This window comes from Thalassophryne amazonica, chromosome 19 (genome assembly GCF_902500255.1).
Source record: "Thalassophryne amazonica chromosome 19, fThaAma1.1, whole genome shotgun sequence".
Lineage (NCBI taxonomy): Eukaryota > Metazoa > Chordata > Actinopteri > Batrachoidiformes > Batrachoididae > Thalassophryne > Thalassophryne amazonica.
The window spans coordinates 23,055,714-23,071,801 of record NC_047121.1 but is presented as its reverse complement, the minus strand read 5'-3'; the positions used below and the strand labels follow the sequence as shown (position 1 = coordinate 23,071,801).

Sequence of the window (16,088 nt, the reverse complement as noted above, 5' to 3'; positions counted from 1 at the left end):
GTAGATTCAGTAGATTCTCACAAATCCAACAAGACCAAGCATTCATGATTTGCAAACTCTTAATTCTATGAAATTGGGCTACTAGTAAAAAAAAGTAGAAAAGGGGGTGTTCACAATAATAGTAGCATCTGCTGTTGACGCTACAAACTCAAAACTGTTATGTTCAAACTGCTTTTTTAGCAATCCTGTGAATCACTAAACTAGCATTTAGTTGTATAACCACAGTTTTTCATGATTTCTTCACATCTGCAAGGCATTAATTTTGTTGGTTTGGAACCAAGATTTTGCTTGTTTACTAGTGTGCTTGGGGTCATTGTCTTGTTGAAACACCCATTTCAAGGGCATGTCCTCTTCAGCATAAGGCAACATGACCTCTTCAAGTATTTTGACATATCCAAACTGATCCATGATACCTGGTATGCGATATATAGGCCCAACACCATAGTAAGAGAAACATGCCCATATCATGATGCTTGCACCACCATGCTTCACTGTCTTCACTGTGAACTGTGGCTTGAATTCAGAGTTTGAGTGTCGTCTCACAAACTGTCTGCGGCCCTTGGACCCAAAAAGAACAATTTTACTCTCATCAGTCCACAAAATATTCCTCCATTTCTCTTTAGGCCAGTTGATGTGTTCTTTGGCAAATTGTAGCCTCTTCTGCACATGTCTTTTATTTAACAGAGGGACTTTTCTGGGGATTCTTGCAAATAAATTAGCTTCACACAGGTGTCTTCTAACTGTCACAGCACTTACAGGTAACTCCAGACTGTCTTTGATCATCCTGGAGCTGATCAATGGGTGAGCCTTTGCCATTCTGGTTATTCTTCTATCCATTTTGATGGTTGTTTTCTGTTTTCTTCCATGCGTCTCTGTTTTTTTTTTTGTTTTGTTTTTTTTTTGTGTCCATTTTAAAGCATTAGAGATCATTGTAGATGAACAGCCTATCATTTTTTGCACCTGCGTATAAGTTTTCCCCTCTCCAATCAACTTTTTAATCAAACTAGGCTGTTCTTCTGAACAATGTCTTGAACGGCCCATTTTCCTCAGGCTTTCAAAGAGGCAATAAATAAAATGAACTAACTGATAAAGAGTGAATGCAATAAATAACAAACAGAACATTATCAGATGACAAACTTTTGAAGACAAATAATAACCAAAACCTGTGACTAAGGCATAATACAAAAATGTGATAGACAGAACTAAACTAAAACTGGAGTGACTAAGTGACCAAGAATGAACAAATACAAGAATGATGAACAGAAACAAAACCAATGATAACATGATCATGGAAACCTGACCTGAGCGTGAAACAAGACCCCAACATAACCTAAGTATGACTATGATACATGGCATGACATGAGTAAAAAATGCAAAAGGCTCAGAGCACAAATGTGGAAAAAAGTTCAGAATCATAACAGCTGGCCCAAAAGGGCTGCACCATGATAGTGTGTTTGTCTGTCTTTATGTCTATCTTCATGGGAGAGGATTATGTGACGTTACTGATGACATAGGACTGGGAGGGGTTATCTTGTGTGATAGGTGTAGGCAGAGGAGTGGACTGGGGTCACATGTGACAGAAAGTTAGATGGTTATGTTTTACATTTTTATGTCTTTGGATTCCATTAACGCAGCTCATGTTTTTTTTTTTTTCTTCAGTGGTTTGGGAACATCGTGACAATGGATTGGTGGGATGACCTGTGGCTTAATGAGGGCTTTGCCAGTTTCTTTGAATACATTGGTGTGGAGAAAGCTGAGCCGAGTTGGGGCATGGTGAGTCTTCCCCTAACTCTACAAAGGTGGATATATAGTTAATGCTGTTAAAGATACAAGTTAATGTGATTTTACTTCACTATGATGTCAAATCACCCAAAAAATACACTCCAGTCTGGTGGACATTTAGATTAAATTATCATTTTTAGAACACACTCACACACACACATACCCAAACTGAAAGCACACTGGAAAGATCATATAAAAAAAATGGTCACAGAAGACATATTGTGCAATAAAGGATTTAACCCCACATATGCACACTTCTGACATTCACACGTGGTGAGTGAGTCTGGTACCAGTATGTGAAATGACACAAAGTTCAACAATTCATGCTGTTTCTGGTTTGTCAGATTGTTCACCATTTACACATTAATTCTGTGTATTGCTCAAATCAGGGATAATTCTCTCAAGAAAACTGCCTATCATCATCTTCAAAACAGACATAACACTTCAACATTTGGCCATCCATCCATTTTCTTCCGCTTTATCCGGAGTCGGGTCGCGGGGGCAGCAGCTCAAGCAAAGCCGCCCAGACCTCCCAGCTCCTCCGGGGGAACACCAAGGCATTCCCAAGCCAGCCGAGAGATATAGTCCCTCCAGCGTGTCCTGGGTCTTCCCCGGGGCCTCCTCCCAATGGGACGTGCCCGGAACACCTCTCCAGCGAGGCGTTCAGGGGGCATCCGGAAAAGATGCCCGAGCCACCTCAACTGACTCCTTTCGACGTGGAGGAGCAGCGGCTCAACTCCGAGCTCCTCCCAAGTGACCGAGCTCCTCACCCTATCTCTAAGGGAGCACCCAGCCACCCTGCGGAGGAAACTCATCTCGGCCGCTTGTACTCGCGATCTCGTTCTTTCGGTCATGAGCCAAATCTCATGACCATAGGTGAGGATCGGAAAGTAGATCGATCGGTAAATCGAGAGCTTTGCCCCCTACTCAGCTCTCTCTTCACCACAACAGTCCGATACAGTGACCGCATCACTGCAGATGCTGCACCGATCCGTCTATCGATCTCACGCTCCAGCCGTCCCTCACTCGTGAACAAGACCCCGAGATACTTAAACTCCTCCACCTGAGGCTCACATTTGGCCATTTGTTTTCAAATTCATTTCTTTATTGGTTTATTTATTGTTCTGACTGGCTGTAAGGTCACTCTGTAAGTGATATTGTGACTTTCAGGTATGGTGTTTGTCCACCTTTTCACATACATAAACCTTTAGTAAATCCAGTTGTATGGGGTTGAATATGTGACCTCAAGCTCTCTCTCTAAGTGCCAGTTCAGTGGATTAGCAGACCAGGGAGTCCAGATTTGAAGTGCAGTTTGAAAAAGGCTGCAGATACTAGAGAAGCTTCTTACTTGGCTATTCTGACGTACCGTGGATCACCACTTAGGAATGGACATTCATCACTGGAAATGCTAATGAAGTGAGATGTTACGGTGACAATCCCTTCAGCAACACCTCTGTAAGAACAGAAGGTGCAGAGTTCTGCTAAAGACAGATTGAATTTGATAAAATTACAGCCAAGTCAGTCAGTCCACTTACACAGGAAAAATGTGAGATTTGATGGACAGTGGAGGCAGATGGAGAAAGTGCTCAATGAGACAACACCTAGATCCTATGAAGTCATGATGGGACATGGGAAAACAATGACATGAAACAGAAGACACTGACTGAAAGAGCTTCAGAAAGAATTCAAAGTCATGGACAGTAACAAAAATGACATGACAACCCAAAGTCAAATGGAACAACCTGAAGTGACAAACTTACAGTAAAGTTACAGTAAAGACAAAAAAACAAACCAAGTGATATGATGCAGAGGAAAGATTCAGAGACAGTGAGACCATAAACCCTTGAAGGAAAGAAATTGAAGAAATGTAAAAGGAAAATGTAAGTAAGACATATGGAATTCAAATGGTAAAGGAATTTTGTTTTATTAAATACTGAAAGATACAAAATATGTGCTATACGAGGTCTATTAGAAAAGTATCCGACCTTATTATTTTTTTCAAAAACCATATGGATTTGAATCAAGGGTGATTACATCAGACATGCTTGAACCCTCGTGGGCATGCCAGAGTTTTTTCACACCTGTCAGTTACGTCATTCGCCTGTGGGCAGGCTTTGAGTGAGGAGTCGCCCACCCTCTCATTGATTTTTTTCATTGTTTAGGAATGGCTCAGAGACTGCTGCTTTGTTTGATAAACATTTTTTCAAAACTGTAAGGCACAACTGAGTGGACACCATTCGATAAATTCAGCTGGTTTTCGTTGAAAATTTTAACGGCTGATGAGAGATTTTGGTCTGGTAGTGTCGCTTTAAGGATGGTCCACGGCGCCTGACTTGCAATCTGCGCTCTGAGGCGGCATCATCTCGCTGTTTCAAGTTGAAAACTTCCACATTTCAGGCTCTGTTCACCCAGTAAGTCATCAGAGAACAGAGAACTTTCAGAAGAAGTCGGCATGAGGAGTTTATGCAGACATTCCACTGTTAAAGGTCATTTTGTAATGAAAGAACGTGCGGGCAGAGTCGCATGTCGGGCTGCACCCGACCGCGGGGGGTCGCGACAGGAAAAACACCGTTTGGAAAACTTAACGGGCAAGTTGGAACATGCCCAAGCTGTTAAACAATTTCTCAGTTACTCACTTGTTGAAAGCCATCAAAAGCCGCCTGAATTTTACAAATGGTTTTCAACACGGAGGTGTTTTTCCTGTCGCGGCGCACACAGATTTTCGGCGTCGTCACGGAAACGACTCGGCGAATTTGCGCGCACGTTCTTTCATTACAAAATGACCTTTAACAGTGGAATGTCCGCATAAACTCCTCATGCCGGCCTCTTCTGAATCTTCTCTGTTCTCTCACGACGTCCTGGGTCAACAGAGCCTTAAATTAGGATGATTTCAGCTCGAAACAGCCAGACGACGTCGCCTGGGAGCGCTGCGTGACATCCCGCTCCGTGGGAAGTCCTTAAAGCCACAGAAACACCCCATAATCTCGCATCAGCCATTAAACATTTCACCGAAAACCAGCTAAATTTCTCGAATAGTGTCCACTCGGATATTCCTCACAGGTCCAGAAAAAATTTTGATAAAGCAACGCGCGCCGTCTCAAGCAGCGTCTCAAACAAAGGAATTCAGCCGAGAGGGCGGGACCACATCTCACTCAAGGCCTGCCCACAGGGAAATGACGTCACCGACACGCATGAAAAAACTCACGCATGCGCACGAGGGTTCAAGCATGATTGGTGTAATCGCATGTCATTCAAATCCATATAGTTTTTTTTTTTTTTTATAAAACTGCTGGTTAGTTTTATAAGACTCCTCGTATTATCAATACTGTAAAAGACAGAATTCATGGTGTACTACATTTTTGTTTTGATAGACAATTAATATCTTTGTTATAAGAAACTGGATCAAATATTCAAGGAGTAAAACATTTTTTTTTATGTTCAGAGTTCAATATTCTTTCAAAAAATATTTTAAAAAAACAGCCATACTGATATGTGTGGTGTTAAGCAAACACCACAAGATGGCAGTGCATGAACAAGCCATAAACTGGAAGCTGGCTCTGTGTGTGTCTCAGTAATGCAGTTGTTACAGAGTACTGTGTGTTCAAGCAAAATGAGCCTGCAGTTAAAGTGACAAGTGGATTAACCACTGATTAAGGAAATTAAGTGAATTCCAAAGTGTATGAGTATTATGATTGGTCAAGACCTCGACTGACAGTCCAAACCTGCATACACAAGAAATTTTCATTCAGGCAAAGCAAGTGCCAAGGTCTCCTTGTCCAGCAGGGAATAATTCAAATGATGTAATAACGATGATATTTTTTACAAAAAATATCATATTGGCCTAAATACACCAGCACCTTCAGTCCACAGCAATACTGCACCTGTCCCTACCTGCTGACAAAAACAAGCCTACCCCTGAACATTATTTTTCAAACAGTTGGTCAACAGGCTGCCAGCAGATGAAAAGTTCTGTCAACAAAGACAAAATAATGCCAGAGACACAGGAAATGCATGTGGTCTTCAGTAGTAGCAGGAGGCATGGAGATACTTTTGTATTGTTAAAATATTAGCACTACTCTGTTGCCCTTGTCCATATCCAGTAACATGCCCAAGACAGATTTGACAGTTTGACACTTAGCCAGATTGATTTGGAGATGTGATGCAGCCAAGTGTTCAAAAACATTAGTATGCCTCATATGGCACTCTCAGTCTTCATTAAAGGTGAGCACAGCAACACAGGAGACAGCGCAGCCTTCCAAATTACCACCCACCTAATTCAGACCACCAGCATGACTTTGATAGAACACAGCCCAAATGATATAATGAAGACTGTGATCTCATATGTGCTAATTAACAGAGGAATCTGCCAATAACCTTTGAACAGCTCAGCTACGAATGGATGATTGTATTGACTTAGTAGGATCTGCAAAATTTAATATGAAGCATATGCATCACTTTTAGTTGAGCTATGGACCTGAAATCTGTATAAAACCTTAAGGCCTGGTCACACGGCGATAGCTGAATGAAGGAAAAAAGTCACAAATTGTTGAGAAATGGTGGACGAATGATCCTGCACCTTCCCCATCACTGAAAAGCCTGCAAATCAAGAGCACAAAAGGAACAAAACAAAACCGACAAACTAACAAAAGAAACATGAAGTGAACATCAACCTTAATACCTCCATCACACATAGCCGGAATCACGCAGAGTGGTGTCGGTCTTAAGAATTGGCACACATCCGAAAGGTGTCGGACGTTCTGACAGCCATCTGCAGAAGTCCACACACGGACAAAATCGGCCGGTGGCCCCGAGTGTAATGCACATGTTCATAATTCTCCGGACACGGTCCAGATGGGACACCTGTCTGACGTCAATCCATCTGTTACCTGAGGACCACCTAACTGCAATGTACATATTCCGATGGCGATGGGATTGGTTCACATTTTTCAACAGTTTTAAAATTCTCATGAAGTGCTAGCTGCAGGAATGAAGCTGGATGTCAGTGAAACAATGCCTCTGAAAGTCAACATAAGTCCAGATTTCTTGTTTTGTTTTGGATTCGGTGTCCTTTGTTAATGCTGTGAGACCGGGGCTTCAGAGAGCTGTCGCTGACATGTGTACTCCCAAGCTGAAGGGGGAGCTCTGTAGAGATGAATGCAACCAAAAAGAAAAACAACTGACAAAACAGTGAAAAACAGACCACAGTTGCATAGGTCCTCTTTAAATAATGAGACATTTTCTCCCAACTGTATGAGGACCGGTAACAGTTTATCTTACGCAATGTGTTTCAATCCATTTACATATTTAACTGAGTTTATAGGTTGGTCTTGACTGTCTCAGATAGCATGCAGTACCACAATATTGCCAGTGGACCATTAGTCCATGGGCCAAGCAGGTTTTCAGCACCATTTAAGGCGATGAAACAACACTTAGAATCTAGCCTCAGTGTAGCCTGGCCTACACAAAAATGTATGATAGCCATCCCAGGTCATTAGTTGTAGCCAGGTAGGGGTCAATGAAGAATAACACAGAGGTCAAAATTTAAAAATGCCCCAGTCATTCAGAAACACACCACATTATTTGTCTGATCAAAACAAACTGAACTCAGCCACATGGGGTGTGCAGCCAGTACATTCTGAGTGCCGGTCCCAAGCTCGGATAAATGAGGAGGGTTGTGTCAGGAAGGACACCCGACGTAAAACAAGCCAACCCAACTATGCAGACTAAGAATCGAATTTCCATACCGGATCGGTCATGGCCCGGGTTAACAACTTCCGCCACCGGTGCTGTTGCCCAACAGGGTGCCGGTGGAAATTGGGCTACTGCTGGGTGAAGATGGCGAAGAAGAGGAGGAGACCATTTCCACAAACGGCGGGAGAAGAAGAAAACTAGAAGGGTGGAAATGAGAGTGGGGACTTAGAAGTTGGTAGTATGACTGGTAAAGGGAGAGAGCTGGCTGATATGATGGAGAGGAGAAACGTAGACATATTTTGTGTGCAAGAGACCAAGTGGAAGGGAAGTAAGAGCAGGAGCATCGGCGGTGGGTACAAGTTGTTGTACCATGGTGAGGACAGGAAGAGAAATGGTGTTGGGGTCATTTTAAAGGAAGAGTATGTTAAACGTGTGTTGGAGGTTAAGCGAGTGTCTGACAGGGTGATGAGTGTGAAGTTGGAAATTGAAGGGGTGATGATGAATATCATCAGTGCATATGCCCCACAGGTAGGTTGTGAGATGGAGAAAGAAGATTTCTGGAGTGTGTTAGATGAGGTGGTGGAGAGTGTGCCCAAGCATGAAAGAGTGGTAATAGGAGCAGACTTCAGTGGACATGTGGGTGAAGGGTAGTATCAAGGATAGGAATGGGGAAGGACAGATGGTAGCTGATTTTACAAAAAGGATGTAAATGGCTGTGGTGAATACCTACTTTAAGAAAAGGGAGGAGCACAGCGTAACATATAAGAATGGAGGAATGTGCACACAGGTGGACTACATTCTTTATAGGAGATGCAAGTTAAAAGAAATCAGAGACTGTAAGGTGGTGGCAGGAGAGAGTGTCATTAGACAGCATAGGATTGTAGTTTGTCGGATGACTTTAGAGGTAAAGAAGAAAAAGAGAGTGAGAGCTTAACAAAGGATCAGATGGTGGAAGCTGAAGGAGGAAGACGGTTGTGGTGGTGGAATGAAGATGTCCAAGAAAGCATAAGGAGAAAGAGGTTGGTGAAAAAGTTTTTGGATAGTCGGAGAGATGAAGAAAGTAGACAGGAGTACAAGGAGATGTGGCTTAAGGTGAAAAGAGAAGTGGCAAAAGCAAAGGAAAAGGCATATTGCGAGCAGTACAAGAAGTTGAATAGTAAGGAACGAGAAAAAGACTTGTATCGATTGGCCAGACAAAGGGACAGAGCTGGAAAGGATGTGCAGCAGGTTAGGGTGGTAAAAGATGCACATGGTAATGTACTGTCAAGTGAAGAGTGTGTGCTGAGAATATTTTGAAGAGCTGATGAATGAAGAAAATGAGCGAGACAAAAGGCTGGATGATGTGGTGAGAGTAAATCAGGAAGTACAAGAGATTAGTAATGAAGAAGTGAGGGCTGCTATGAAGAGGATGAAGAGTGGAAAGGCAGTTGGTCCAGATGACATTCCAGTGGAGGCATGGAAATGTCTAGGAGAGATGGCAGTAGAGTTTCTAACCAGATTGTTTAATAAAATCTTGGAAAGTGAGAGGATGCCTGAGGAGTGGAGACGAAGTGTGCTGTTTCCTATTTTCAAGAACAAGGGTGATGTGCAGAGCTGCCGTAACTACAGAGGCATAAAGCTGATCAGCCACAGCATGAAGTTATGGGAAAGAGTAGTAGAAGCTAGGCTTAGAAAGCAGGTGAAGATCTATGTGCAGCAATATGGTTTCATGCTGAGAAAGAGCACTACAGATGCAATGTCTGCTCTGAGAATACTGTTGGAGAAGTACAGAGAAGGCCAGAAGGAGTTACATTGTGTGTTTGTGGACTTAGAGAAATCTTATGATAGGGTGCCAAGAGAAGAGCTGTGGTATTGTATGAGGAAGTTTGGAGTGGCAGAGAAGTACATTAGGGTAGTGCAGGACATGTACAAGAATAGTGTGACAGCGGTGAGATGCGCAGTCGGAGTGACAGACTCATTCAAGGTGGAGGTGGGATTACACCAAGGATCAGCTCTGAGTCCTTTCTTGTTTGCAGTTGTGATGGACAGATTAATGGATGAGATCAGACAGGAGTCCCCATGGACTATAATGTTTGCAGATGACATTGTGATCTGTAGTGAGAGTAGAGCGCAAGTTGAGTCTCATCTGGAGAGGTGGAGATATGCTTTGGAGAGAAGGGGAATGAAAGTCAGTAGAAGCAAGACTGAGTACATGTGTGTGAATGAGAGGGAGCCCAGTGGAATAGTGCAGTTACAAGGAGTAGAAGTGGTGAAAGTAGATGAGTTTAAATATTTGGGGTCAACTGTTCAAAGTTTTGGAGAGTGTGGTAGAGAGGTGAAGAAGAGAGTGCAGGCAGGGTGGAGTGGGTGGAGAAAGGTGTCAGGAGTGATTTGTGACTGAAGAATATCAGCAAGAGTGAAGGGGAAAGTTTACAAAACAGTAGTGAGACCAGCTATGTTGTATGGTTTAGAGACAGTGGCACTAACAAAAAGACAGGAGGCAGAGCTGGAGGTGGCAGAGCTAAAGATGTTGAGATTCTCTTTGGGAGTGACGAGAATGAACAAGATTAGGAATGAACAATCAGAGGGACAGCTCAGGTGGGACGGTTTGGAGACAAAGTCAGAGAGGTGAGATTGAGATGGTTTGGACATGTGCAGAGGAGGGACCCAGGGTATATAGGGAGAAGAATGCTGAGGATGGAGCAACCAGGCAGGAGGAGAAGAGGGAGGCCAAAGAGGAGGTTTATGGATGTGCTGAGGGAGGACATGCAGGTGGATGGTGTGACAGGGGAAGATACAGAGGACAGGGTGAGATGGAAACGATTGATCTGCTGTGGCGGCCCCTAACTGGAACAGCCGAAAGACAAAGAAGAAGAAAGAAGAAGAATTTGTCTGATCAAAACAATTTCAAAATGGTATTGTCTGGACTAATTTTATATAGTTATGGGTTGGAATGGGAAAGACAGCTTTTAGTTTTTCTGCTTCCTCTGATTGGAATGTTCTCTAATTTGAATTGAAACTGTCTGGGTTGATTTCTTTGAACACCTTCCACTCTATTTTAGACCGTGAATGGAATTATTTTGCATAGTGCCCATGTTTCTAAATTCCAAATGGATTTATCCTATACATCGTTATAATTTACAATGACCAAGATGAATGTATTTTTTATTATCAATGTTCTCATGGTGATGTTAACCTGTCTTTTATGACGTGCTGCTGCCTTTCTTGGCCAGATCACCCTTGTAAAAGAGGTTTCGACCTCACTGGGCTTTTATCTCGTTAAATGAACGTTATTATATGGCTGTGACGCTAGGCACGCTCTGGCTGGCTGATTACCAGTCAGATATTTTCCCATATCAAACCGGTTTCCATGACAATCAGCCCAAAATGTGTATTTTCTTTACAAACCAGAAGCTAATTATTAAATTGTTCCAAGACTTATCAAATTACACAAGTCAAAGTTTGCAATCTTTCAAGGTGTAGTCACAAAGTGATTAGTAACAGACTGAAACAATTTGGCCAGTGGCAAATATTGTTGAACCTGCGGATCTCCAGTGGATTTGGGGATCTGATGGATGCCTCATCAGAAGCCCACTTTGCAGCATTGGACAACCACAGGATGTAACTGCATGAGTATTACAGAAGTAACAAGTACAGGACAAAATGGTAAACAAACAAGCAACCACTGGAAAAGCAAAATTGCAAAAAAACAAAAAAAACAAAACTGCACATCCAGAACATAATAATACTTAAAGGGGCACAGGGGCATACCACAACAAAACACAGTTTGACAATAAATGGCATCACTCGACCACTAACCCTAAATGTAAAAAAAAAAAAAAAAAAAGTTTTTGTGTTATCATTCATATTTTCTGAAAAATGGCCAAAAAGCCAAACATTATGTCAGGGTATGTATACTTTTGAGCACAACTGTACCTGATAATAAACACATGCATGATTTTGTCCAATATTGCCTTCTGCTGAAATGAACGTTTCATTTGTTTAATCTCATTCAACTTTAAGTTACTGCATGTCATTGTTTCAAATATGTACTGCTGATAGCTGTCTTTCCCCTTCTTGCGATGTACAGCAAGACATTATGGTCATCAGTGATGTGCTTCCTGTTATGGAGGATGACGCTCTTCTTTCTTCTCATCCGATAATTGTGAATGTATCAACACCAGATGAGATTACCTCTGTGTTTGATGCCATCTCATACAGTAAGGTATGGCTACTGCACCAGTTCTTTTTGGTTCTTTCCACCCACACTGTGCTCAATCATGATAAACATGCAGTCTGTCTGCTCCATAAGTAGTATAAGTTATAAGTCATTTTGAAAGATAACAGAGTTAAAATGAGACAGTCATGCACATGACTTAGTTTTAATGCAAGGGGTATAACAAAAATATTAAGTAGACAAGATTTTGTACACCCATTTTTTGTTGTTTGTAATTGGAGAATGTAAATATAAGAAGGCCCAACCAACCAAAAAAAAAAAAAAACTTTTTTTAAAAAGATAAAAAGTCAAGGCAGAAGGCAGATTTATAGAGTCAAGCTTAAATTTGATAAGCTTCATTGTATGAAAATCTATGTGCCACTCCACACTGCAGTTGTAAGTAGTGATACAGTAGGCAAAAAAACCAATGGTGAGATATTTATCATGACAAAGCTTCAGGTAGTAAGACGGAGGTTGTTACAGAATACAGATCAATACAAAAAAATAAATCATTTTGTAACCTTTTTTCAGCAATTTCAGTCATTTCCCCACATCATTTACATTACATATAATACACACTTATGAAAGCTCACTCCACAATTTATTATTCATTTATTTAACCTTTATTTAGCCAGCTGAAAATCCTTTGTCAGCTTGTCACTGTACCTGAACGCTGCACAAAACAGCATTTTCAGATCACTGTAACCCAATATTGTCAGCGCATCATCATGTTTTTATTTAATCTAAGGTCAGCTGCTGGCAACAGCTCAAAGGCTGCATCCACCATCTAGTGAATTAAATAGAAGTCAGTGGATAAAATGCAGAGGACAGATTTCTTTGTATGTATGTACAATGACAATAAAGGTTGTTCATCTGTTTTTGTTGATTTTTAGACTTTAATGTTAAAAAAAAAAAAAAAAAAGTTGAGATTTTGCCAGAACTTCTCACTACGTGTTTCTTGTTCTGTGGGTTTGTTGAACACAACCTAAAAATGGGTGATTTTTCATTATGGAGCACAGCGCCTGCATCTGATGTGCACTGTATCCCCCAGCTTGACAGACAAATAGACAGAAAAACAGACACTGCACTGTAACAACACAGTGCCTGCAGTGAAGCCATATGGTAAATGTTCTGAAATTTAAATAACATTACTGGATTAAAAAAAAAAAAAAACTTCAGAAAATATAGCAATGCAGGTTTCGATGAAGAATATGAAAAGCACTTCTTAAAGATAGCCAGCACCCATGTTTCTACCTCCACAACTAACATTTATAAAAGTGATTACTGACTTGGTAAATCATTTCAAAATCAGCCATAGTGACATCACTGTTGTGGTTAGAGGTCTGGATAGGACCGAACCGTTTTGGGCGATGGACTCAAACGCTGGGAGCAAGGACGAGAACTTGGTTGTGATTGAAAAGAGATTTACAATAAATAAATAAACAATATTGCTGAGCTTGGGATGCCTGCACAGTGGAGAGTCAGCGGGCAGGTACTAGTGGAAATTAGGGAGCTGCAGGTTCTCGAGAAAGACTTGTAAGTTGGAGAAACAATCAGAGATCCTGGAGTATATGGGACTGGAGCGAGAGCCAGGTGGGATGCACAGAGTACATGTACAGAGGATCAGGAACTAGGAGGACGGCAAAGAACAGAGGTAAGTGATTGCACTCATAACACTGGAAACCTTTAACAAAGAACAATTCACTGAAGGCCTAAAACAGGAATGTTCACAGTCCAGGAATAAAGTTCACTTTCTAGGAAATAAGGTTTAAAATTCAGAAATTGTTCACAGTTCATGAATTATCTTCAGGGGTCAGAGCTCAAATGCTGTGCGTCTAATGATGCAGTTCCAATTAAGCAGGACTTGGCTTCAAAAACGACTTGGAAAGTTCTTGATAGTTCACCATCAGAGTTTATACAGTTCTTGGACTTGTTCTTGGAAATAGTTCTTGAATATAGTTCTTGGAAGCAGTTCTTGGTCATACACAGTCACAAACAAGAGCAGAGTGAGCGCGGGATTTCACAAACTCAGAATCATGTAGGAACTTGGCTGAACATGGCAGAGCTGTGGACTCTGAGTCTGAGAGCAGATTACCTTGAAATGAGCTGCGAGAAGCTCAGGCATCAGAGCGCTTGGAAGCAGCAGGAAAGATGAGATAGCGATCATGAAGGATCAGTCTCAGAGAATCTCATGGAAGTTCATGGAATGGAATTCAAGAATGCAGCATAGAATCTAGCAGTCTCTGAGCTCAAAGCCAGGGTTAAGTAACCCGCTCCTGATGAGCCGCTCATAAGCGTCAGCTGTTAGTAGATGGTGGGCAGCAGGTGTTTCTTGGCCTTGCAACGTGCCACCTGGAATGGAAAAAGACAAACAATACACAAGAGGAGACAGAGGGGAAGGGGAGAAAGGCAGACAAAAGGCTGGCCAAAACAATCGCAATGCATCTAAGAATTGATTCCCCCCAACTTGTAGGACCTTGGTACTTTTTACACCTGGCTAGAACTTGGATACTCCTGCTATGAAAATTTGGAAAGAATTTAAATCACTTTTAATCAGAAGGACTGTTTATTTAGACAAAAGTTTCAACCAACCTAAATATAATCATTTTAGAACAATGATTTTTTTCAGAAGCAGTTAAGCCTGAATAATGCAAGTTGAAGGCAATCATTTATGTGATTGTGATCATTAAGGGCCCCTTCACACAGAACACAACACTGGGCAAAAGATGCAAAAAACAGAAGAAAATCCACAAACCAAAAACGAAATGGGGAACTGCAAAACATTCCACCTGCTGTCGGGAGGGATGCACGGTCAGACAGGCATGCACGGTACTGCGGCGACTGTATCATGCACATTCATGTTCACGCGCACAAACATGTAAAAGATGGACTAAAACTGTAAGTTTGTTGCACACATTTATTTTGTCAATATCCTGAAACCCTGCCGCCATTTTCGTGCATCGGCTTATGACTGTAATGTCGTGCCATGAATGACGTGGTGCGTAATATTGTAAAATTGACATGTTCTATAAACAAACTGCATGCATGCACATATCATTGTATGTCTGTCAACTTATCAAAACAAACATGACACCAAAGAGGTTATATGCGAGACCCACCTTCATTGTCATCATTATGAAGCCGGCGGAGTAGCGATTTCTCATCCCTGCTTAGCAAATATTCTGCAATATCCACAGTTTCAGTCTCTGGACTTCGTCTAACCATCCATCAGTTGCCTTCAAGGGGTCAGAAATTTGTTTGTCTCCAACTATCAACAAGGACTGGTCATTTTCGACAGCGGCTCTCTCTTCTGTACTAACGGGAGTTTCTGTAACAATACAGCACACACAAGCACAGCCAGCTCTTCTTTCCACTTCTGTCCACTGCCGTACGTAGTCCTGGTTGTAACAGGCAATTTGTTTGCCTGTAACAGGCAAACAAAGTTTTGTGTTGTCATTCATATTCTCTTAAAATGGCCAAAAAAGCAAAAATTCTGCCAGGGTATGTAAACTTTTGAGCACAACTGTATGTAATCACATTCATTGCCATGAAGGTCAAAACTGAGCTGAGGTGCATCCCATTTTCACAGAATATCCTTGAAATGCTTCTACCGCTTAATTGGAGTGCACCTGGGGTAAATTCAGTTGACTGGACATGATTTAGAAAGGTGCACATTTTACTACATATAAGGTCCCACAGTTGACAGTGCACATAAGAGCACAAACATAACATGAAATTAAAGGAATTGTCTGCAGACAAAAAAAGATTGTCTCAAGGCGCAAATCTGGGGAAGGGTACAGAAACATTTCTGCTGCTTTGAAGATCCCAATAAGCACAGTGGCCTCCATCATCCCTAAATGGAAGAATTTCTGATTCACCAGGACTCTTCCTCAAGCTGGCCACCCTGTCTAAACTGAGCAATCGGGGGACAAGGGCCTTAGTCAGGGAGATGACCAAGAACCTGATGGTCACTCTGTCAGAGCTCAAGCATTCCTGTGTGGACAGAGGAGAACCTTCCAGAAAGACAACAATAATTGCAGCAATCCACCAATCAGGCATGTATGTTCTAGTGGCCAGACAGAAGCCACTCCTTAGTAAAGGCACATGGTAGCCCACGTGTAGTTTGCCAACAGGCACGAGAAGCACTCTCATACCATGAGGAACAAAATTGTCTGGGCAGATAAGAGAAAGATTGAACTCTGTTGTGAATGATGACACACAACTATATTTCAAGATCTCCCCCTCAAACCCCCTCTCCGCCAACCCCACCTGTCTCAGCTCCTGCCTGGAGGAGATCAAGGCATGGATGAGTCAAAACGTCCTGCAGCTAAATGGCTCAAAAACAGAAGCCATCCAAACCGGAACCTCAAATCAATTACGCTCCTCCCCCATCACCTCTGTTTCATTCTTTGGCCACACC

The 16,088-nt window shown here is 41.9% G+C and overlaps 1 protein-coding gene across 1 annotated transcript in view; it reads left to right on the top strand.

Moving 5' to 3' along the window:
- Positions 1-16,088, top strand: part of enpep (glutamyl aminopeptidase) — a 128,436-nt gene that overhangs the window by 29,770 nt on the left and 82,578 nt on the right. Inside the window, 2 exon segments of the mRNA XM_034159631.1 lie at positions 1,660-1,773; positions 11,543-11,677. Of these exon segments, the coding sequence (XP_034015522.1) occupies positions 1,660-1,773; positions 11,543-11,677 (249 nt within the window).